Source organism: Nerophis ophidion, linkage group LG02 (assembly GCF_033978795.1).
Source record: "Nerophis ophidion isolate RoL-2023_Sa linkage group LG02, RoL_Noph_v1.0, whole genome shotgun sequence".
NCBI classification, from domain to species: Eukaryota; Metazoa; Chordata; class Actinopteri; order Syngnathiformes; family Syngnathidae; genus Nerophis; species Nerophis ophidion.
In genome coordinates, this window is record NC_084612.1 from 87,746,210 (window position 1) to 87,770,486 (window position 24,277).

Here is a 24,277-nt window from a genome sequence, read left to right on the forward strand (position 1 = left end):
TGTGTCTACATTGAAACATTCTTGTTAATACTGCGTTGATAAATGCTACTTTTAAACTTTCATGCAGAGAAGGAAATCACAACTAAGGCAATTGACCAAAACTATATTTATTAAACATTTATTAAGCAGTGGCACAAACGTTCATGTCATTTCCAAAACAGAAAGTGCAGGATTGTCAGAAACATTTTAAGTGTCAAATAAAAATGAGCTGCATAATAGGAAATCATAATATTCGTCCTTCGCTATGTGGTAGGTTACTACGGACGTTATTAAATTCTATTTTTTTATACGGTGTTGATGTAGAAATGTTTGCCTCAGCATTTTACTGCAGTCAAGCCAGCTGCACTTGAATCTGAAATGCGCCTATACGTTGCACATTACGGTAATTGAGCTAATAAATTCATATAAAATGTGTAAAGCATTGAAATTGAAATATAAGAGGTGTATCTCAACCAACCCATATAGGACTATTATCCTGCAATATTTGGGGTCAATAGGTCACATTACCTGGAAGCTATTGCAGATATAGCTAGCATATGGCATCACATTAGTGTCAAAAATCCAAGCGCATAAAAACTGTTATCGCGCCCTGATTCTCCACTTCGTGCGCGCGCGGGACACCCTTTTGCGCGCGCGCCGCGCCTTTTTGCGTGCGCGCAGTGCCTATGTGCGCGCGTGCCGTCTTCGTTTTGTCACTTTGTGGGCGGTTATTCTTACACGGCCCCTCCTTTCTGATTGGTCAGGTGAAAATAGCTTAGGGCCAATCAGAAGTATAGCAGGGCGGGTCATCGTCAATATGTATCAAGATAATACAGCTCTTGTCGACAAACACATTCTAAAAAGTCCAAATTTAGTGGAGTTGTGGAAAATGCCAATTGAATTTTATCTAAAAGTCTTTGAAGAAGGTAATGTCTCATCTGTTGAGAGAACATCTGTTATAATGTGTGGTGCATTATAGACGACAAGAGTCCTGCTGTGGCTCAGTACGTGTATTCAGGCTGCATGTAGGAAGTACAAGTGACGTAAACACACGTGACGCAGTGATAAATTGTAGGTGCGGGCACCGTGGCTGCCACAAGGTGGCGCAGTATGTCAATACAATTACTCTGTAACAACATCACATACTTAATGAAGTTTCAAGATCAATATCTCTCTTTTCATACACATACAACCACTCCACAGACGTCAGTAAATGACGGAAATTATACTCGCAAATGTGTTTTATTTCCTCACTTGTCTGTTTTAAAAAATATTTTAATTTATTTAATATTTGTATATGTAAATATTGAATGTATGCCACAATACGTATGTGACATTTGAGGTGACGTGAACTTGGTTGAAAAAGACAAAACCTGGTGACTAATGCCTGTCATAACAGCAACTGCGTGAGAACGTCTACTCGAATATCACGATATAGTCATTTTCTATATCGCACAGAGACAAACCCGCGATATATCATGTGTATCGATGTATCGCCCAGCCCTACATCAAGTGTTGTCAATGTTGTTGAGTAAATGTGATCTCATTGTTATTAATGCTGTTTCTGTGTATCAAGAGAGAGGCTTGCTGTTGTTGTTTTGCGCCTCCAACAGGTTATATAAGGTAGTGCAGGCTCGCCTGTGTTATCATCACGTGATCTCTTCCGGTGCACTTCGCGCGAGATAATACGAGAGACTCACAGAAAGAAGCGCGATGAAGTTGTGTTCTATTTTCCACAGTTACCGATGTTTTGTTTCCCGGTGCTGTGAGGCATTGTACTGAACCATCCTTAAAATAAACCATCATCTTTCTTTTATATTCAACTGGAGTATTCATTGAAGATGAGTGAAGAAAGAAGAAACCCAACAGGTTATGGGCCCAGACATGCAACGTGAGGAAGATGGCAGCGCCTGGTCTTCGATGGAGACGAGGACAACTACGAACTTTGGGAAGTAAAATTTCTCGGTCGCATGAGACTTGAAGGTTTAAAGGACACAATACTTTCCTCTGGTGAAGTAGACCAAGAGAAGAATGCAGAATGTTTTGCAGAGCTAATCCAGTTCCTCGACGACAAAAGTCAGTCGTTGGTGATGCCGACGATGGTCGCAAAGCACTACAAATTTTACGGCGCCATTATGCCAGTGATGGTAAGCCAATAATTATTTCCCTGTACAACGAATTGTGTTCCCTGAAGAAAAACTCAGAAGAAACTATTACAGACTACATCATTAGAGCCGAAAAGATAGTGACTGCTTTAAGAAATACAAAGCAAGTAATAAGCGATGAGTTGAGCATTGCTATGGTTCTGCGGGGCCTACCGGAACCATACAAACCATTCGTCATTCACATGACAGAGCAACGATGAAGTGACTTTTGTGGAGTTTAAGAGCAAACTACGAAGCTACGAAGAGACAGAGAAATTTGAACACAAACCAAATTCAGACAACGTAATGAAAGTGGACATAGCGTCAGCAACCTGTTATGGATGTGGGAATCGTGGACATTTTGCGAGAAATTGTCCCCACAAAACAACACCAAAGTGGTGCAACTATCACAGAAGCACAACACATACAGACGAGACGTGCAGAAGAAAAACCAAGCCTGACTCTGCTAAACAAACTATGGAGAAAGAAGAAGATTCAAAGGAAAGTGGCACCTCCTTTGTGTTCCAAGCCAGTCATTTGGTGCTTCCAGACGGCATCAAACAAAATGGACTGATGGTGGACTGTGGGGCGACGTCACACATAATCACTGAGAAGAGCAAATTTACACGATTTGATGAGACTTTTAACCCAAACAAACACTACATGGAGTTGGCTGATGGAACAAGGAAGAACAACGTGGCTCTGAAGAGAGGCGATACAATGGTTCTTCTACGCAACACGGAAGGGAAAAGTGTCCCCGTCACACTGAAGAACGCCTTGTTCATCCCAATCTACCCACAAGACTTCATGTCGGTGAAAGCAGCCATGACTGATGGAGCTCAAGTGATCTTCGAAGAAGGACAAAACCGGCTCATCACGAAAGAAGGAAACACCTTCAAGTTAGAAGTACACGAGAGACTGTACTACCTCAAAACGGTAAACCATCAAAAACCATACGATGACTCTGTGCATGACATGATGTCAAAAGACAAAGTGAATCTATGTTGTGATGTGAAAACATGGCACGAGATCTTGGGGCACTGCAATGTGAATGATGTGTTGAAGCTTCAAAATGTTGTGACAGGCATGACAGTTACAGGAGATACAAAGATAGAATGTGACTTTTGTACACAAGGGAAATTCACTAACACTAGGAACAAATTACCTGATGTCAAAGCTAGTGCACCCCTAGAGCTGGTGCACACTGACTTGGCCGGCCCCATTGACCCAATTGGATTAGATGGGCATAAATATTCAGTCTCATATACTGATGATTATTCAGGAGCAGTATTTGTTTACTTCTTGAAGAATAAGAGTGAAACTACCCTTGCGACAGAAGTTCATTGCAGACGTTTCCCCATATGGCAACGTAAAATGTATACGCTCAGATAATGGAAACGATTTTCAAACACTTTTGAGAGAGAAAAGTATCAGACATGAAACTTCGTCACCTTATTCTCCTCATCAAAACGGTACAGCTGAAAGACAGTGGCGAACACTGTTTGAAATGGCAAGGTGTATGCTATTAGAAAAAGAGTTACCAAAAACATTATGGCCTTATGCTGTTCAAAGTGCCGCCCGTATTCGGAACAAATGTTACAATGACAGAACAAAGAACACACCATATTTCATGCTAACTGGAAAGAAGCCCAACATTTCAAAAATGTGGGTGTTTGGCTCGGAGTGTTACGCATACACTCACACTCACAAGAAACCTGAACCAAGGTGTGAGAAAGGAGTATTTGTGGTCCAGTATACTTGGTCTATGATCCACAGTCAAGAAAAGTGTCAAAACACAGACTGGTAAAATTCACCAAAAAGAACACTGCAGAAAAAGGCACACAAACAAATGCATATGACTTGGACATCCCAGATTGCGAAAGCAATGAAACCAAACTACCTGACACTGTGTCAGAAAAATCAGTGAGCATCGAAAGTCAAACTGTACCACAAAATGATGTTGACAACCAAACACAAACTCTGGTGTTAGATGATGCCACAACTAACATAGAGACTAGGATAGAACAAAGAGGTCGTTACCCAAAGAGAGAGAGAATTGTTCCTCCAAAATACTTAGAGGAATATGTAACAAATATTGATGATATCAATGAAAGCCATGACATTATTGATCACTGTTGCAGGGCAGTGTGTGGAGTCCCACAGACGTATAAAGACACCCTGATGTCATCAGAGGCAGCCAGTTGGGAAAAAGCCATGAAAGACGAGTTAGCATCTCTCAAAGAAAATGACACATTTGAACTAACAACATTACCAAAAGGGAAAAATGCAGTAGGCGGAAAGTGGGTTTATGCCCTCAAAGAAAACACAGAGAAAGGACAGCTTTTCAAAGCTAGATATGTTGCCAAAGGATACAGTCAAACTGAAGGTATAGATTATCAAGAAACATTTGCACCAACCGCAGTCATTACTTCTGTGCGTGCATTGATGCAAATAGCTGTTCAAAATGACCTCACCGTCCACCAGATGGATGTGAAAACGGCATATTTACATGCCCCCATTGATGAAGAGATATACCTAGATCAACCAGAAGGTTTTCAGAAAACATCGGACACAGGTGAAAAACTAGTATTTAGGTTGAAGAAATCAATATATGGCCTAAAACAATCAGGAAGAAATTGGTACAAACTTCTAAATGACCATTTAGAGCAAAACAATTTCAAAAGAAACCTATTTGCTCATTGTGTCTACCGAAAACAAACAGAAAATGAAACAGTCATTGTCATCATCTGGGTGGACGACCTGATCATTGCTGCAAGTAGCAAAGAAGCACTTGAGCAATTCAAAAACATAATGAAAGCCAAATTCAACATGAAAGACCTCGGTAAGATATCTTATTTCCTGGGTATTCATTTTGAACGGAAACAGAATGAAATCAAGATGGATCAAAAGATGTACTTACAAAAGATGCTTGAAAGGTTTGGCATGTCAGAATGCAAACCTAGAAGCACTCCTGAACAGAAAGTAGAACTGAACAAAAATCCAGTTAATAGACAGAGGTCCAACATATTGATGTCAAATATCATTTCATTCGTGAGGCACTCACTGAAGGGAAAATTTCATTGGTCTACTGTCCTACAGAAGACATGGTTGCAGACATCTTAACAAAACCTACTACAAGAGCCAAGATTGACAAATTCAAATTATTCTTTTTTGGAAACTAATGTGTTTCACTGTTTCATGGTCATGAGATCAAGGGGGGGTGTTGAGTAAATGTGATCTCATTGTTATTAATGCTGTTTCTGTGTATCAAGAGAGAGAGGCTTGCTGTTGTTGTTTTGCGCCTCCAACAGGTTATATAAGGTAGTGCAGGCTCGCCTGTGTTATCATCACGTGATCTCTTCCGGTTCACTTCGCGCGAGAGAATACGAGAGACTCACAGAAAGAAACGCGATGAAGTTGTGTTGTATTTTCCACAGTTACCGATGTTTTGTTTCCCGGTGCTGTGAGGCATTGTACTGAACCATCCTTAAAATAAACCATCATCTTTCTTTTATATTCAACTGGAGTATTCATTGAAGATGAGTGAAGAAAGAAGAAACCCAACAAATGTTTTGGATACCATTGCTCCTGTCAAAGTTAGAATGGAGAAATGAAGATTTGGTCTGGGCACAGAAAAGGGATGCTGCAGAACTGAACGGAACTGGTGCAAGTCAAAGGTCCACAAGTCCATTATGAGAACAAGACTTTGTGTAGAACAATATTTAGTTTGGTAGCAAAACACACAACAGGTGCAACACAACACAACGTTAGATCTTCTTTCTATTTGAACACATTCTACATTTATAAAGAATTATAGGAATGGTAACATCAGAACTTGCCTGCAGTGAAAGTCCACATGAAATAATCCAGAACATGTTGGTAGTCCATTGTAGACGATTGACGTTCACTTCCACGAACAATCTGGGGTATCAACCTCATGAAAACATTCGGTGGATTCGGTGGGCCTGTGCGGGAACGGGGCGTGCCCGGGCCGCCGGGGGGCGTGCCCGGGACGCCGGGGGGCGTGTCAGGCGGCCCGGAGGGCGTGTCAGGCGGCCCGGAGGACGTGCCCGGTGGCTTGCCCGGCGGCCCAGGCCGACATAGAGCAGGCGCGTGCCTATCTCACAAAGGGTGCGCTCCCGTCTCAGTGGCTGATGGGTGATTGCAATGCATTATTGTTCAACATAAATACCTTTTACACTGACAGTTTTGATATAAACCACTTTAAAATTCTTACTAATATGTGCCACACTCTGTGAACATACACCAAATACATTTCTGATAAACATCGACTCTGTAACACATTATAAACGCAAGATAAGAATTACCCATAATGCCACCGTGCAGTACTCTGTGAAGTGATCCTAACGGCCGGAGCAGAGTCAGTCGGACAGAGCCTGTTGTGCTGTGCGCATGCGTCGTCTAGCATGCGTTTCAAAACACTACATTTTCAGAGTAAAGTTGATGTAATATTTTTAGGTTTATGCAGTACAACTATTAAACATTTAAATAGTATGAGGAAACATAATTAAAACTTACTCTTCCCCCATAATTCATGTGTTACGTTAATAAAATGTTTAATTTTACTTAAGAAACTCTAGTTCTTACCAGGGGCGTCACTAGACCTAATACTGTACTGGGGCACACCTGGGGCACAAATAATTCATGTGAGCGTGCAAAGCGCGCAAGCAAAAACATTTTTAGCACTTATTTATCATTAAAAAATACATAAATAGTGCTTTAAACTATGATATCATATCAGATTATGTTGTATGGATCTTTGATTAACCACCTGAAATTAACTAATGCATTTGACCTACTTGTGCACTTTTTTACTCCAGACTTCTAAACTGCTACTGATAAAAGCAAAAAGGAAGAGCAATGAATCTTTTTGAAATATATATTGCAGTAATCATCTGCAAATTTAACATCTACAAAAGTAAAACAAAAAATAAAGCACCCCTACATCTCTGGGTTCTTTTATATTATTTAATTTCCATTTGTGGCAATGTGGCTAATCCTATTTCAGATACACAAAACTATAAAATATACACAAAACAATAAAGCCACAGTAGTAGAATAAATGAACAACTGTGGTGTGTCTGTTCCGGGAATCATTTTCTGAGAAGTAAATTGTAACGTCTCGTTTTCATTTTTGCAAAGTGGTCAATCACTCTGGACAGACATGGAAATATTACAGTAACTGTTATACAGTTGACCAGTGGTTCCCAACTGCTGGGTCGTGACATAAAAGTGGATTGTGTGTCATTTTCAGTGAGTCGCAGTCAGATGTGTGCATGGAAAAAATAAGTTTAGGGAGAAAAAAATCAAATTTTGGCAACAAAACCAGATATTTTTAGCCATTTTTCTAGTGACTATTAGTGAGTATTTTAGCAAAAGGCAAACCGACTAACAAGTTGGAGGAGGACTCAGGACAGATATGGAAATATATTTTTAAAAATCTAAATGGGGCAACAAAACCCAATATTTTCAGCCATCTTTCTGAAAACAAATACAGAAATGTTACTATTTTTTCTGGAAACAAAACCAGATGCTTTAGCTGTAGCCATTTTTCTGGTGACAAAACAAGATTATTTTAGTCAAAGTCACACCGATTAACAAGACAAGTCTACTGTGCTATTTTTCTGTGAAATAAACTTGAATGATTTAAAAATTTGGCTCACGACTTGATGATATGGAAACATGTTTTTCTTCCTGAAGATAAACCATTTGAGAAGCACTCAACTCACACATGCTTACTCCAAATCATCATTGATGCAGAACCAGCAGACAATAACCAACATTATGTTTCATGTTCATTGGAAATTCCCCCGACAGCTCGTACAGCAAATGAATATGTTTGTCTTGATACAAGGAATAACGTTAGCTAACTTAGCATCAACTTAAGACAATGATGTTGCCTAGCTAGCTAGGACTTCACTTACATCTCTCATTCCTGCTGCTTCTTCTCTGCTGCGGGCGAATAACTTTCTTAAATCCATCTAGGAGTTACAGTTTGAGTCAAATCAAAATCAAAGTAATATAACTAACAAATTGTTGTTGGCTAACGTTACCTACCTCAGCAGTGATTCTCATCCTCTCTCTCTGTCTCTCAACTGAAGTCTCGATCCACACGTGAATAAATTACCATATTAATTAGCCATGTGCTCATTGTTACGTGAAGTGAATACAGTTGCAATCAATTACCATACTAAGTAGTATGTGCGCTGTTGTCTGTTATGTAGACTTAAAACTCTGAAGCTTTTTTTTTATTGGTGAAATTTTAACTGGGGCACTGCAAATCAACACTAGGGCACGTGCCCCAGGGAAATCCGTCTGGCGACGCCACTGCCAAGCAACACCCGCAATACACAACGCAGACTCGATCCGGCTACACAAACACCTGAACTATTTCTTTACTTTTGGTGTGGTAGGTAAGTTCTGCTGTTCATTTGGTAACGTCTTGTTTATGTGGAGATGAAAACTACCAAGTGGAATTATTATTTTTTATAAATGTCATGTTATATGTTTAATAGAGATATTCTTAGGCTAATTGTCATTTTCACATCTTTTGTTTATTTACTAGTATGCAGTCATTTATGTATGTATATCTGTATGTTTTTTTAGTTCCACTCTGGTTCATACTGGATTTGACAGTGCCGCCTATTTACAGCGTTATATTTGTGTCTTTGTTTTCTTCTTCTTCTTCTGGGTGAATCAATAGGCCATTTACTGATACTTTTATTAACTGTACAATATTTCCAATATTTTACGAGCGTGCTGTTTTGTTCTGGCTGACCTGACAGTGCACAGCTGTGTCAGCGAACCAATCAGGGAGGAGGGAGGCGATGGGAAAGTGTCAATGCTGCTTAGTTAAAACTTGTATAAAATGTACATATAGAATTCCAGTCCTGCCACAAAAATATGTTCACTTTTATTGATTTCTCTTCATGTAAAGATGGAGTTTGTTAACATCTGTGGTTTTTTTGCACTTGTCATTGTACTTTCTGTTGGAACAGTCATTTATCCTGTGCTGAAAACTCTCCATTCCAATAAAAAAATATGTATTTTGGTAATTCCATTGTGTTCATTTTGTCTTCTTGAAAAACTATGTTCGGAATTCTTATGTTCAGAAAAATCTTTTAATGTAATAAAGGTTTCTTACACAAAACTATATATGTATAAAGGTTTATTTGAAATAGGGACGGATACGGAAACCTAGATATCTGAAACACTTATCCAATGTATGCATCAAAGTGTTTGTAGCCAACGTTAATTTACAACACTTGTCCCCAACAACAACAACAACAACAACAACAACAACAACAACAACAACAACAACAACACAGATCTAACATCATTAAAAATAGGAAAATAAAAAGAATAAGGCAAAGAGGAGTCGATAATAATGATAATAGTATTACTAGAGACAAAGTGCAAACTAGGTATCCATCCATCCATTTTGTACCGCATGTCCCGTTTGGGGTCGCTGGAGCCTATCTCAGCTGCATTTGGGCGGAAGGCGGCGTACACCCTGGACAATTCGGCCAACACAGATAGACAGACAACATTCACACTCACATTCACACACTAGGGACCATTTTAGTGTTGCCAATCAACCTATCCCCAGGTGCATGTCTTTGGAGGTGGGAGGAAGCCGGAGTACCCGGAGGGAACCCACGCAGTCACGGGGAGAACATGCAAACTCCACATGGAAAGATTCCAAGCCCGGGATTGAACCCAGGACAACTCAGGACCTTCGTATTGTGAGGCACATGCACTAACCCCTGTACCACCGTGCTGCTTGCAAACTAGATAAAAGCCAATAATAATAATAATAATAATAAACCAGACAAAGTGCAGACCACATAAAAAACAATTTGTAAAACTATTTGTCTGAACACAAGAATTTTGAACATACATTTCAGTGTTTATTTAAAGCAGCATTAAGTAACTTTACAACCTTCATAAAATGTGTTCATAACTTTCGGGACGATACATGGACTTACAACTAGTTGACAGACATTTCTGTCATGGCCTGAGGATGTCTGTATCTCTCCTACTGGCACTTATTGACTTGGAGGAGGGTGGCATCTCTACTAAAGATGTGAAAATGACAATTAGCCCAAGAATATCTCTATTAAATATATAACATGACATTTATATAAAATAATCATTCCACTTGGTAGTTTTCATCTCCACATAAACAAGACGTTACCAAATGAACAGCAGAACTTACCTACCACACCAAAAGTAAAGAAATAGGTCAGGTGTTTGTGTAGCCGGATCGAGTGAATTGTGAAGTGTGAATTATATTTATATAGCGTTGTGTATTGCGGGTGTTGCTTGGAAGACTTGTTCTTACAAACAAACCTGCATGTACAAGTTATAGTATAAGAAACATTGTGTGATGTCAAACCTGTAACAATTTTCGGATGCTGACAATTAATCATTGGAACAAATTATGTTTACAATATTTCCAGTCAACTTCGATCAGTTCCACCGGACACCATGTATCTCGATCCACCTCTCCAATGTCCTTCTTTAACCTCTTAACCAGTGTCATCAAGCTGATGTCATTCATATCTTGACTTGTTTTAAATGTATAAATGATCTTGTAATTATCTACCATAACTTTCTTCCTCTTATCTACCTCTTCATCGTCTTTGTGCACTCTTTTAGACTTGGACTTTCCTTCAATCCCTCCTCTGCCCTTCCTTCCTCTCTCTCCTCTAGTCCTATCCATGTCCATACTGTAGCGTCCCGGCAGAGTCGGTGTTGCAAGGGCTTCTGGGTATTTGTGTTGTTGTGTTTCTGTTGCTTTGCGGTGCTGATGTTCTCCCGAAATGCATTTGTTGTTCTTGTTTGGTGTGATTCACAGTGGGGTGCATGTTTGTGACAGTTTTGGTGTTGTTTATGCGGCCACCATAGGTGTGACCTGTGGGGCTGTTGAGTGATAACACATTGCTTTCTTTTGCAGGTATGTGAGATGACAATTTTGACTATCGTTGAAGCATCAATGTTCGCTAAAAAGATCCAGCATATACCATACTACCTGATTACGTGCCTAAATAGAAACCTTCACAATCCGTGGAACACACAACACGCCCACCAAGAACATCCTGTGCTCATTATCACGTCACCCAAAACCGGTTTGTTGTCTGAAACACAAGAAGTAATTGAAGCCTGTTCAGATGTTAATCAACATTTTGGTATTTCCCACCTTCCTCTCCTCTCATTCGCTGGTACGCCAGCCAGCAAGTCATTGATTGGCCGAGTCTAATAACAAATATCTGGGCGTGATTGGTGAACACATTTTTCAGGGCTCTCAGGTTATGCATGTAAGAAGCAGGTACACAATATTAAGTGTACAGCTACATATACCATGACTGCTCTGGCTATGCTCGTATTTTGAAAATCAATATTTAAGACTCTCAGGTATTGCAGGTTATCTGGCTTTCACTTTTACATTTGCTGTGTTCAGTGAAAAGTTATCAAAAGACAGCAAACTAGTTTGGTAAAAATTGGTGAAAGTGAATCGTCTATAATGGACTACCAACATGTTCTGGACTATTTCATGTGGACTTTCACTGCAGGTAAGTTCTGATGTTACTTTTCCTATAATTCTTTATAAATGTAGACTTTGTACAAATAGAAAGAAGATCTAACGTTGTGTTGTGTTGCACCTGTTGTGTGTTTTGCTACCAAACTAAATATTGTTCTACACAAAGTCTTGTTCTCATAATGGACTTGTGGAGCTTTGACTTGCACCAGTTCCGTTCAGTTCTGCAGCATCCCTTTTCTGTGCCCAGACCAAATCTTCATTTCTCCATTCTAACTTTGACAGGAGCAATGGTATCCAAAACATTGACAACACTTGATGTAGGGCTGGGCGATACATCGATACACATGATATATCGCGGCTTTGTCTCTGTGCGATATAGAATATGACTATATCGTGATATCGTGATAGGCATTAGTCACCAGGTTTTTACTCCTGAACGGCGTGGGACATTTTATGGCTTCACTTGTGTGCGTGCGCTTCCTTGTCAAGTTGTGGCACTTTGTGGGCGGTTATTCTTACATGGGCCCTCCTTTTCTGATTGGTCAGGCGAAAATAGCTGAGGGCCAATCAGAAGTATAGCAGGGCGGGTCATCGTCAATATGTATCAAGATAATACAGCTCTTGTCGACAAACACATTCTAAAAAGTCCAAATTTAGTGGAGTTGTGGAAAATGCCAATTGAATTTTATCTAAAAGTATTTGAAGAAGGTAATGTCTCATCTGTTGAGAGAACATCTGTTATAATGTGTGGTGCATTATAAAGACGACAAGAGTCTTGCTGTGGCTCAGTACGTGTATTCAGGCTGCATGTAGGAAGTACAAGTGCAGTAAACACACGTGACACAACGATATGTTATAGGTGCAGGCACTGTGGCCGCCGCAGGGTGGCGCAGTATGTTAATACAATCACCCTGTAAAAACATCAGATACTAAATAAAGGGTCAAGTTCAATATCTCTCTTTTCATACACATACAACCAGTCCACAGATGTAAGTCAGTGATGGAAATTATACTTTCAAATATGTTTTCTTTCCTCACTTGTCTGTTTTAAAAAAATATTTGTATGTATTTAATATTTGAATATGTAAATACAGAATGCACGCCACAAAGTGGGACTATTAATTTTCTTTCCTCCTTTCGACTTGTTATAAATTGTATGTATATGTTTATTTAAATAGTACATGTACCATTGACATCAATAAAACGATGGGGACCAGCTGTCTGAGGTAAGATGGCCGCTACGCTGGAGAAACATGGAGTGTTTATTCATATCTATGATGAAAGGTCCATGGCAGTTCCCTGGGATTAAAAAGAAAAGAAATCATGTTTTCATGGGGCTATCATGGCTGAACAAGTAAGTCTTACACTATTATCTCTCAGATTTAATTTGCCTAATGTATGGAGCTAGCTTTTTTTGTTGTTTTTTTTAAATACATATTTTTAACTCTGCCATCTGTACTGATCTGGGCTGATATCTCATTTTCCATAGTTTGAGTTGTTTGCAGAAACCTAAATACTTTTTATAGTAATATTAAAACCATAATCATTTATTGTCGTGATAACCTGTCATTCATTATTCTACTAAAATAGTCATTGCAATCATAACATCAACAACGGCGTGGGGACGGCGTGGCACAGTGGCAGAGTGGCCCTGCGCATCCCGAGGGTCCCTGGTTCAAATCCCACCTAGTACCAACCTCGTCACATCCGTTGTGTCCTGAGCAAGACACTTCACCCTTGCTCCTGATGGGTGCTGGTTGGCGCCTTGCATGGCAGCTCCCTCCATCAGTGTGTGAATGTGTGTGTGAATGGGTAAATGTGGAAGTAGTGTCAAAGCGCTTTGAGTACCTTGAAGGTAGAAAAGCGCTATACAAGTACAACCCATTTATCATTTATTTAATTAGGCCCATATGCTAATCATGTGGTCCTGATATGAAGTACGCATAGATAAGTGGGTTCGGGTAGACTCTGGTGTAAACTTAAAGTAGATAGAGGAAAGAAAATTAATAGTCCAACATTGTGGCCTACATTCAACATTTACATATACACATATTAAATAAATACATATATTTTTTAAAACAGACAAGTGAAGAAAGAAAACATATTTGAAAATATAATTTCCATCATTGACTGACATCTGTGGACTGGTTGTATGTGTATGAAAAGAGAGATATTGATCTTAAACTTCATTAAGTATGTGATGTTCTCTCAACAGATGAGACATTACCTTCTTCACAGACTTTTAGATAAAATTCATTCGGCATTTTCCACAACTCCACTAAATTTTGACTTTTTAGAATGTGTTTGTCGACAAGAGCTGTATTATCTTGATACATATTGACGATGACCCGCCCTGCTATACTTCTGATTGGCCCTCAGCTATTTTCACCTGACCAATCAGAAAGGAGGGGCCGTGTAAGAATAACCGCCCACAAAGTGACAAAACGAAGACGGCAAGCGCGCACATAGGCGCCGCGCGCACGCAAAAAGGCGCAGCTCGCGCGCAGGAAGTGGAGAATCAGCGCGCGATAACAGTTTTTATGCGCTTGGATTTTTGGCACTAATGTGACGCCATATGCTAGCTATAGCTATATCTAGCATATCGGTAACATTATAATGTTACCCATGATGTTAGCTAGCAGAGCCGTGCGAGTGGTAATACGAGAGAAAGAAGGTGCAAATGAAGGAAGACTTAATTCCCAAGAAAAACAGCAGGGGGTACAGCGTCTGGCGGTGGTTTGGCTTCAAGTGGGAAGATGTCGAACAGACAACCATAATAAGTCAAGAATGCGGCACAAGCGTTGCTACAAAAAGTAGCATTACTGCTAATATGTAGCATCATTTGAAAAGTCACCTGCTAGAGAATGAAGAGTGCTTACTTCGCATGTCAACATCTCCGTTCGGTGCCACACGCCCACACCATCAAAATGCCACTGCAGTCAAGCCAGCCGCACTTGAATCTGAAATGCGCCTATACTTTAGACATTACGGTAATTCAGCTAATAAATTCATATAAAATGTGTAAAGCATTGAAATTGAAATATAAGAGGTGTATCTCAACCAACCCATATAGGACTATCATCCTGTACTGTTTGGGATCAATAGGTCACATGACCTTGAAGCTATTGAGCTAAAAAGTATTACAAAAAGTAATAAATTAATATAAAATGTGTAAAGCATGGAAATTGAAATATAAGAGGTGTATCTCCACTAGCCCATATAGGACTATTATCCTGCAATATTTGGGGTCAATAGGTCACATGACCTGGAAGCTATTGAGCAAAAACGCTAATATTTACAGGAATAAATTCATGTAAAATACGTAAAGCATGGAAATTGAAATGTAAGAGGTGTATCTCCACCAGCCCATACAGGACTATCATCTTGCAATATTTGGGGTCAATAGGTCACATGACCTGGAAGCTATTGGGCAAAAACGCTAATATTTACAGGAATAAATTCAAATAAAATATGGAAGCATTGAAATAGAAATACAAGAGGTGTATCTCCAATTGGTTCCAGGTCATGTGACCTATTGACCCCAAATATTGCAGGATGACAGTCCTATAAGGGCTATTGGAGATGCACCTCTTGTATTTCTATTTCAATGCTTTACATATTTTATATGAATTTATTCCTGTAAATATGAGCTTTTTAGCTCAATAGCTTCCAGGTCATGTGACCCATTGACCCCAAACAGTGCAGGATGATAGTCCTATATGGGTTGGTTGGGATACACCTCTTATATTTCTATTTCAATGCTTTAATATTTTATATGAATTTATTATTGTAAATATGAGCTTTTTAGCTCAATAGCTTCCAGGTCATGTGACTTATTGACCCCAAATATTGCAAGATAATAGTACTACAAAAGTTATTGGAGATACACCTTTTATATTTCAATTTCAATGCTTTACTCATTTTATATGAATTTATTAGCTCAATTACCGTAATGTGCAAAGTATAGGCGCATTTCAGATTCAAGTGCAGCTGGCTTGACTGCAGTAAAATGCTGAGGCAAACATTTCTACATCAACACCGTATAAAAAAATAGAATTTAATAACGTCCGTAGTAACCTACCACATAGCAAAGGACGATTACTATGATTTCTTATTATGCAGCTCATTTTTATTTGACACTTAAAATGTTTCTGACAATCCTGCACTTTCTGTTTTGGAAATGACATGAACGTTTGTGCCACTGCTTAATAACTGTTTAATAAATATAGTTTTGGTCAATTGACTTAGTTATGATTTCCTTCTCTGCATGAAAGTTTAAAATGAGCATTTATTAACGCAGTATTAACAAGAATGTTTTAATGTAGACACACAGAATCATCATACTGCTGTGATTATATCCAATCCAATCCACTTTATTTATATAGCACATTTAAACAACAAAATGTTTCCAAAGTGCTGCACAACAATATTAAAAACAACATTCAAATACTATCCTGAGCTCCACTAATGACTGAATAAAAACAAAAAATAAAAATATATTAAACCAATATAAAATATATATGATTAAAACTATTTTAAGGGTGAATCAAATTAAAACAGTAAATAGAAATTAAAATGTTAAAACATAGAGGGCAACATATGTATCAAGTGTTCATTCAAGTCCAAGGCAAAATATTGAGATAGATATCGTGTATCGCGATATGGCCTACAAAATATCGAGATATTTAAAAAGGCCATATCGACCAGCCCTAACTTGATGTATAAAAGTTCAACATATCATCAACATTAACATACAGGGCGTTTTCAAACGTAATCATTTCCACAAACTGTTATGGAAATTACTCTCATTACAATCGTGCAAAGTAGATAATGCTGTGTTTATACACATTAAATCTGTTTATGTCCTTTTCACAGTTTCTGCACAGGATGTGAAATATTTCCTGAAGGGTCAGGACATACACTTCATGCCATCCATCTCTGAACAACCTATTAGATTTATTTGGCTACATAATGAAAATGATGTGGTATGGTTTACTGGCACGGAGGAGGATGTGCCTTCTTCATACAAGAACAGAATCACTCTGGACCGGGTCTCTGCAGAACTCACCATCAAAAACGCCACATATGAAGACAGTGGAGACTATCTCCTACTAATGAACATAAACAGCGAGCAGGATACTTTCCTGTATAGAATTGAAGTTATAGGTAAGTTTACATTTCCATTCATAAACATTTTAACACAAATATTGAGCACTATAAATATTAACTTGTCTAATCTAGGTTCATTAACAATAGTGTTGATTGTGTTACATTTGAGCTCAAATGTGAACACGACTCAACACGACATGAATCTCCACCCCAAAAACAAAACAAATGAACATCTGAGCTCATGTTGACCATCCTTCTGTTTTCTTACAGACAAAGTATCCAAACCCAACATATCCTGTGAGATGAGCGACACAAAGCAGGCGACACTTGTGTGCTCAACAGAGTCCAAACATCCTCATTTATTAAAGTTGAAGTGGAGCTCACCAGGAAAGGAGCAGACTGGACCAAATTTAACAATAACTGTCAGGAATGAAGATGATGATCAAGTTTATCGTTGTGATGTCAGCAACCCTCTGACCAATGAAACGGCTTCATTCACCGCTAAGGACTGCTTCCTGGGTAATTATAATCAATAATGATGGCTGTGAAATGGTGGTTGTACATATTTAGATCTTATTTTGGATATAATGCACAAACCCCGTTTCCATATGAGTTGGGAAATTGTGTTAGATGTAAACATAAACAGAATACAATGATTTGCAAATCCTTTTCAACCCATATTCAGTTGAATATGCTACAAAGACAACATATTTTATGTTCAAACTGATAAACATTTTTTTTTGCAAATAATCATTAACTTTAGAATTTGATGCTAGCAACACATGACAAATAAGTTTGGAAAGGTGGCAATAAATACTGATAAAGCTGAGGAATGCTCATCAAACACTTATTTGGAACATCCCACAGCTGTGCAGGCTAATTGGGAACAGGTGGGTGCCATGATTGGGTATAAAAGCAGCTTCCATGAAATGCTAAATAATTCACAAACACGGATGGGGCGAGGGTCTTCAATTTGTAAGCAAATTGTCGAACAGTTTTAGAACAAAGTTTCTCAACGAGCTATTGCAAGGAATTTAGGGATTTTACCATCCACGGTTCATAAAATCATCAAAAGGTTCAGAGAATCTGGGGAAATCACTGCACGTCAGCGATGATATTACGGACCTTTGAACCCTCAGGCAGTACTGCATCAAAAACCGACATCAGTGTGTAAAGAATATCACCACATGGGCTCAGGAACACTTCATAAAACCACTGTCAGTAACTACAGTTGGTTGCTACATCTGTAAGTGCAAGTTAAAACTCTACTATGCAAAGCAAAACCCATTTATCAACAACACCAAGGAACGCCGCTGGCTTCTCTGGGCCCGAGCTCATCTAAGATGGACTGATGCAAAGTGGAAAAGTGTTCTGTGGTCTGACGAGTCCACATTTCAAATTATATTCGGAAACTCTGGGTGTGGTGTCCTCCGGAACAAAGAGGAAAATAACCACCCGGATTGTTATAGATGCAAAGTTCAAAAGCCAGCATCTGTGATGGTATGGGGGTGTATTAGTGCCCAAGGCATGGGTAAACTTACACATCTGTTAAGGCAACATTAATGCTGAATGGTACATACAGGTTTTGGAGCAACATATGTTGTCAACTAAGCAACGTTATCATGGACGCCCCTGCTTATTTCAGCAAGACAATGCCAAGCCACGTGTTAAAACAGCATGGTTTCGTAGTAAAAGAGTGCGGGTACTTTCCTGGCCCGCCTGCAGTCCAGACCTGTCTCCCATCGAAAATGTGTGGCGCATTATGAAGCGTAAAATACGACAGTGGAGACCCCGGACTATAGAACGACTAAAGCTCTACATAAAACAAGAATGGGAAATAATTCCACTTTCAAAGCTTCAACAATTAGTTTCCTCAGTTCCCAAACTTTTATTGAGCGTTGATAAAAGAAAAGGTGATGTAACACAGTGGTGAACATGCCCTTTCCCAACTACTTTGGCACATGTTGCAGCCATGATATTCAAAGTTAATTATTATTTGCAAAAAAAAATAAAGTTTATGAGTTTGAACATCAAATATCTTGTCTTTGTAGTGCATTCAATTGAATATGGGTTGAAAATGATTTGCAAATCATTGTATTCTATTTATATTTACATCTAACACAATTTCCCAACTCATATGGAAACGGGGTTTGTAAAATACAGCACTATGTCATCAGTTTCTGATTTGTTAAATTGTAGAACAGTGCAAAATATTGCTCATTTGTAGTGGTCTTTCTTGAACTATTTGGAAAAAAAGATATACAGATCATTTAAAAAATTGTTGAAAAATTAAGAAGTGATTCAATTATAAATAAAGATTTCTCCACATAGAAGTAATCATCAACTTAAAGTGCCCTCTTTGGGGATTGTAATAGAGATCCATCTGGATTCATGAACTTAATTGTAAACATTTCATCACCAAAAAATAAATCTTTAACAATCAATATTTATGGAAAATGTCCATAAAAAATCTAGCTGTCCACACTGAATGTTGGATTGTTGTATTATTTTTTCATAGTTTATGAACTTACATTCATATTTTGCTGAAGTATTATGAAGGATTTATGAATCACTGCTACTTTTTAGAATATTTTTAGTAAATCCCACTTGTCCCTTGTCATGCCTTCAAGTACCCCAAGGGGTACGCGTGCCCCCCAGAAAGAGAACTACTGTTTTACAACTTGTCATCCTGCTCACTTTTACATCACACAACCAACGTGACTGCTCTGTAACATGCTGTATGAGACTTGTGCAGGACAACCTAAGTGGCTGCAAGACGTACTTGGTCAACAGCCACACAGGTCACACTGAGGGTGGCCGTATAAACAACTTTAACACAGTTACAAATATGCGCCACATTTGGAACCCACACCAAACAAGAATGACAAACACATTTTGGGAGAACATCCGCATCCTAACACAACTTAAACACAAGAGAACAAATACCCAGAACACCTTGCAGCCCTAACTCTCCCGGGGTAAAATATACACCACCTCAACCGACGCAAGTAGGGAGGGTGGGGGGAATTGGTGGTAGCAGGGGGGGGTGTATATTGTAGCCCGGAAAAGTTAGGGCTGAATGGGATTCTGGGTATTTGTTCGGTTGTGTTTATGTTGTGTTACGGCGCTGATGTTCTCCCGAAATGTGTTTGCCATTCTTGTTTGGTGTGGGTTCACAGTCTGGCACATATTTGTAACAGTTTTAAAGTTTTTTTTTACGGCCACCCTCAGTGTGACCTGTGTAGCTGTTGATCAAATATGTCTTGCAACAGCACACTTGTGCACGGCCAGATGCAACATATAACTGGCCTTGCACGCAGTCTGAACAGGATGTAGAGGGTGCTAAAGACAGTACCATCATTGCACTCCCTGGATAATGCTGTTTGGATATAAATCAACAGGAAGTTCGAGAGAATGCATCTCCTGAAATTCGGGGGTCTCCTGGGAAAATTGGGAACGTTGGCAAGTATGACGATGTCAAGCGCCGTTCATATTAAACTCGCGGGCCGCACCAACATTAAATTGTCGTATCAAAGTGCGGGCCGCAAAATAACGTCCCGCGGGCCGCATGTTTGAGACCCCTTCACTACAGGCTCTTCCCACTCCTTGTTTCCTTCTCACAGACAAGCTTACACACGTCACATAATGTCACGTCATACGTCACATACGTATACGCCCTCGCGGAGCAGAGAGGTAACAGCATGGGTATCGTTAACTGTGATGGTAGCAGAGCCGTGCGAGTGGTAATACGAGAGAAAGAAGGTGCGAATGAAGGAAGACTTAATTCCAGAGGTGTGGACTCGAGTCACATGACTTGGACTCGAGTCAGACTCGAGTCATGAATTTGATGACTTTAGACTCGACTTGACAAAATGTAAAAAGACTTGCAACTCGACTTAGACTTTAACATCAATGACTTGTGACTTGACTTGGACTTGAGCCTTTTGACTTGACATGACTTGCTACTTTCCCCAAACCCCAACGATTAAAAAGTTATTCAGGAGCGCTCCGTATCTTCCATTGTGTACGGAAGTGTGTCAGCGTGTGTGCGATGAAAGCCTGTGCGCTACCTGTCAGTACAACAGCCAATCAAATTACATCTACGTTGTTTTCGTCACACAGCATTCACCCAATCAAATTGCAGGAAAACCAACGGAGAAGAGCTTTCAAACAACAGAAGAATAAGTGAAGAAAATTATGCCATAAAGTGTTTCGTTCGGGTATTAAAACTACGACTTGGTCAACAAAACAGGAATTGTCGTGTGCAAAACATGCGGTTGGAAGATTACAGACGGAGACGCATCAATTTACAACTTCGTTCGACATTTGAAGTTGCACAAAGAAGGGTACGTTTTGAATGTAAGCTAACGTTTATTGGCTGAGTAACGTGACTTTTATTTGTTGTGTAGTTAAATCAGTGAGGCTGTAAACTCACTGCTTACATTAGAACCATAGACATCTTATAAGGGTACGCAGCATCGAGCGCTACTGCCTATTGCCGCAAACGAGATGCGGGGCCGCCATCTTGGAGTGGTGATCCGCTCCATCCATCCATCCATCCATCCATCATCTTCCGCTTATCCGAGGTCGGGTCGCGGGGGCAACAGCCTAAGCAGGGAAACCCAGACTTCCCTCTCCCCAGCCACTTCGTCTAGCTCTTCCCGGGGGATCCCGAGGCGTTCCCAGGCCAGCCGGGAGACATAGTCTTTCCAACGTGTCCTGGGTCTTCCCCGTGGCCTCCTACCAGCTGGACGTGCCCTAAACACCTCCCTAGGGAGGCGTTCGGGTGGCATCCTGACCAGATGCCCGAACCACCTCATCTGGCTCCTCTCGATGTGGAGGAGCAGCGGATTTACGTTGAGCTCCTCCCGGATGGCAGAGCTTCTCACCCTATCTCTAAGGGAGAGACCCGCCACCCGGCGGAGGAAACTCATTTCGGCCGCTTGTACCCGTGATCTTATCCTTTCGGTCATGACCCAAAGCTCATGACCATAGGTGAGGATGGGAACGTAGATCGACCGGTAAATTGAGAGCTTTGCCTTCCGGCTCAGCTCCTTCTTCACCACAACATATCGGTACAACGTCCGCATTACTGAAGACGCCGCACCGATCCGCCTGTCGATCTCACGATCCACTCTTCCCCCACTCGTGAACAAGACTCCTAGGTACTTGAACTCCTCCACTTGGGGCAGGGTGATCCGCTCCACTCAGTGCAATTCATTTGTCAGGAGCAATGAACTGTCAGCGCATTTCATTCATATTACCTCACTGAATACCACTTATATTCATGCGCTTTTTTGTCATTCGTGTAACTATGATAAAGGACACATGTCTTGGCGTGTTCATAATTTGCTTAACAGTAATAGAATAATTCTTATATGCTATAAGTGACCAGACGTCTGAGATCAAAACTGGGAATATAATCCCAGAGAAGGGGAAAAAACAGTCAGCTATTTTGAAGTTGAAGAAACAATATGATTAGGTTATATATACATGCATATATCCTACATAAACAATGTATGAATACATTAGATATCTATATATTTTACGGACCTATGGACCAGAGGTTCTCAAATGGGGGTACTTGAAGGTATCCCAAGGGGTACATGATATTTTTTTAAATATTCTAAAAATAGCAACAATTCAAAATCCTTTATAAATATATTTATTGAAAAATACTCCAACAATATATGAATGTAAATTCATAAAACTGTGAAAAGAAATGCAACAATGCAATATTCAGTGGTGACAGCTAGATTTTTTGTGGACATGTTCCATTAATATTGATGCTAAAGATTTCTTTTTTGTGAAGAAATGTTTAGAATTAAGTTGATGAATCCTCTCTGAGCTGCTACCTTACCGTGGTAGAGGAGTTTGCGTGTCCCAATGATCCTAGGAGCTATGTTGTCTGGGGGTTTTCATGCCCCCTGGTAGGGTCTCCCAAGACAAACAGGTCCTAGGTGAGTGATCAGACAAAGAGCAGCTCAAAGACTTCTATGGAATTACAACGAAATGAACCCAGATTTCCCTCGCCCGGACGTGGGTCACCGGGGCCCCGCTCTGGAGCCAGGCCCGGAGTTGGGGCACGATGGCGAGCGCCTGGTGGTCGGGCCTGTTCCCATGGGGCCCGGCCGGGCACAGCCCGAAGAGGCAACGTGGGTCATCCCTCCAATGGGCTCACCACTCATAGGAGGGGCCATAGAGGTCGGGTGCATTGTGAGCTGGGCGGCAGCCGAAGGCAGGGCACTTGGCGGTCCGATCCTCGGCTACAGAAGCTAGCTCTTGGGACGTGGAACGTCACCTCACTGGGGGGGAAGGAGCCTGAGCTAGTGCGCGAGGTGGAGAAGTTCCGGCTGGATATAGTCGGACTCACCTCGACGCACAGCAAGGGCTCTGGAACCAGTTCTCTCGAGAGGGACTGGACCCTCTTCCACTCTGGCGTTGCCGGCAGTGAGAGGCGACGGGCTGGGGTGGCAATTCTGGTTGCACCCCGGCTCAAAGCCTGTACGTTTGAGTTCAACCCAGTGGACGAGAGGGTAGCTTCCCTTCGCCTTCGGGTGGGGGGACGGGTCCTGACTGTTGTTTGTGCTTACGCACCAAACAGCAGTTCAGAATACCCACCCTTTTTGGGTACACTCGAGGGAGTACTGGAAAGTGCTCCTCCGGGTGATTCCCTTGTCCTACTGGGAGACTTCAACGCTCATGTTGGCAACGACAGTGAAACCTGGAGAGGCGTGATTGGGAAGAATGGTCGCCCGGATCTAAACCCGAGTGGTGTTTTGTTATTGGACTTTTGTGCTCGTCACAGTTTGTCGATAACAAACACCATGTTCAAACATAAGGGTGTCCATATGTGCACTTGGCACCAGGACACCCTAGGCCGCAGTTCCATGATCGACTTTGTAGTTGTGTCATCGGATTTGCGGCCTTATGTTTTGGACACTCGGGTGAAGAGAGGGGCGGAGCTTTCTACCGATCACCACCTGGTGGTGAGTTGGCTGCGATGGTGGGGGAGGATGCCGGACAGACCTGGCAGGCCCAAGCGCATTGTGAGGGTCTGCTGGGAACGTCTGGCAGAGTCTCCTGTCAGAGAGAGTTTCAATTCACACCTCCGGGAGAACTTTGAACATGTCACGAGGGAGGTGCGGGACATTGAGTCCGAGTGGACCATGTTCCGAACCTCTATTGTCGAGGCGGCTGATTGGAGCTGTGGCCGCAAGGTTGTTGGTGCCTGTCGTGGCGGTAATCCCAGAACCCGTTGGTGGACACCAGCAGTGAGGGATGCCGTCAAGCTGAAGAAGGAGTCCTATCGGGTTCTTTTGGCTCATAGGACTCCGGAGGCAGTGGACGGGTACCGACGGGCCAAGCGGTGTGCAGCTTTAGTGGTCGCGGAGGCAAAAACTCGGACATGGGAAGAGTTCGGGGAAGCCATGGAAAACGACTTCCGGACGGCTTCGAAGCGATTCTGGACCACCATACG

The 24,277-nt window shown here is 40.9% G+C and overlaps 2 protein-coding genes across 6 annotated transcripts in view; one reads left to right on the forward strand and one right to left on the reverse strand.

The window, feature by feature from the left end:
• The window catches only part of LOC133548078 (CD48 antigen-like), a 183,213-nt gene that overhangs the window by 123,518 nt on the left and 35,418 nt on the right, over positions 1-24,277 (forward strand). The window contains exons 1-3 of one of the 3 annotated variants that reach the window (XM_061893489.1): positions 11,443-11,719; positions 16,564-16,854; positions 17,068-17,316. In XM_061893489.1, coding sequence (XP_061749473.1) covers positions 11,671-11,719; positions 16,564-16,854; positions 17,068-17,316 — 589 coding nt within the window. In that variant the 5' untranslated portion in view covers positions 11,443-11,670. Of the gene's footprint in view, positions 1-11,441; positions 11,720-16,563; positions 16,855-17,067; positions 17,317-24,277 lie in introns of those variants that run through there. The other 2 variants (XM_061893490.1, XM_061893492.1) reach the window with 2 other exon arrangements.
• LOC133547997 (T-lymphocyte surface antigen Ly-9-like) overlaps positions 1-24,277 on the reverse strand; it is a 280,939-nt gene that overhangs the window by 5,111 nt on the left and 251,551 nt on the right. The window lies entirely within an intron of this gene.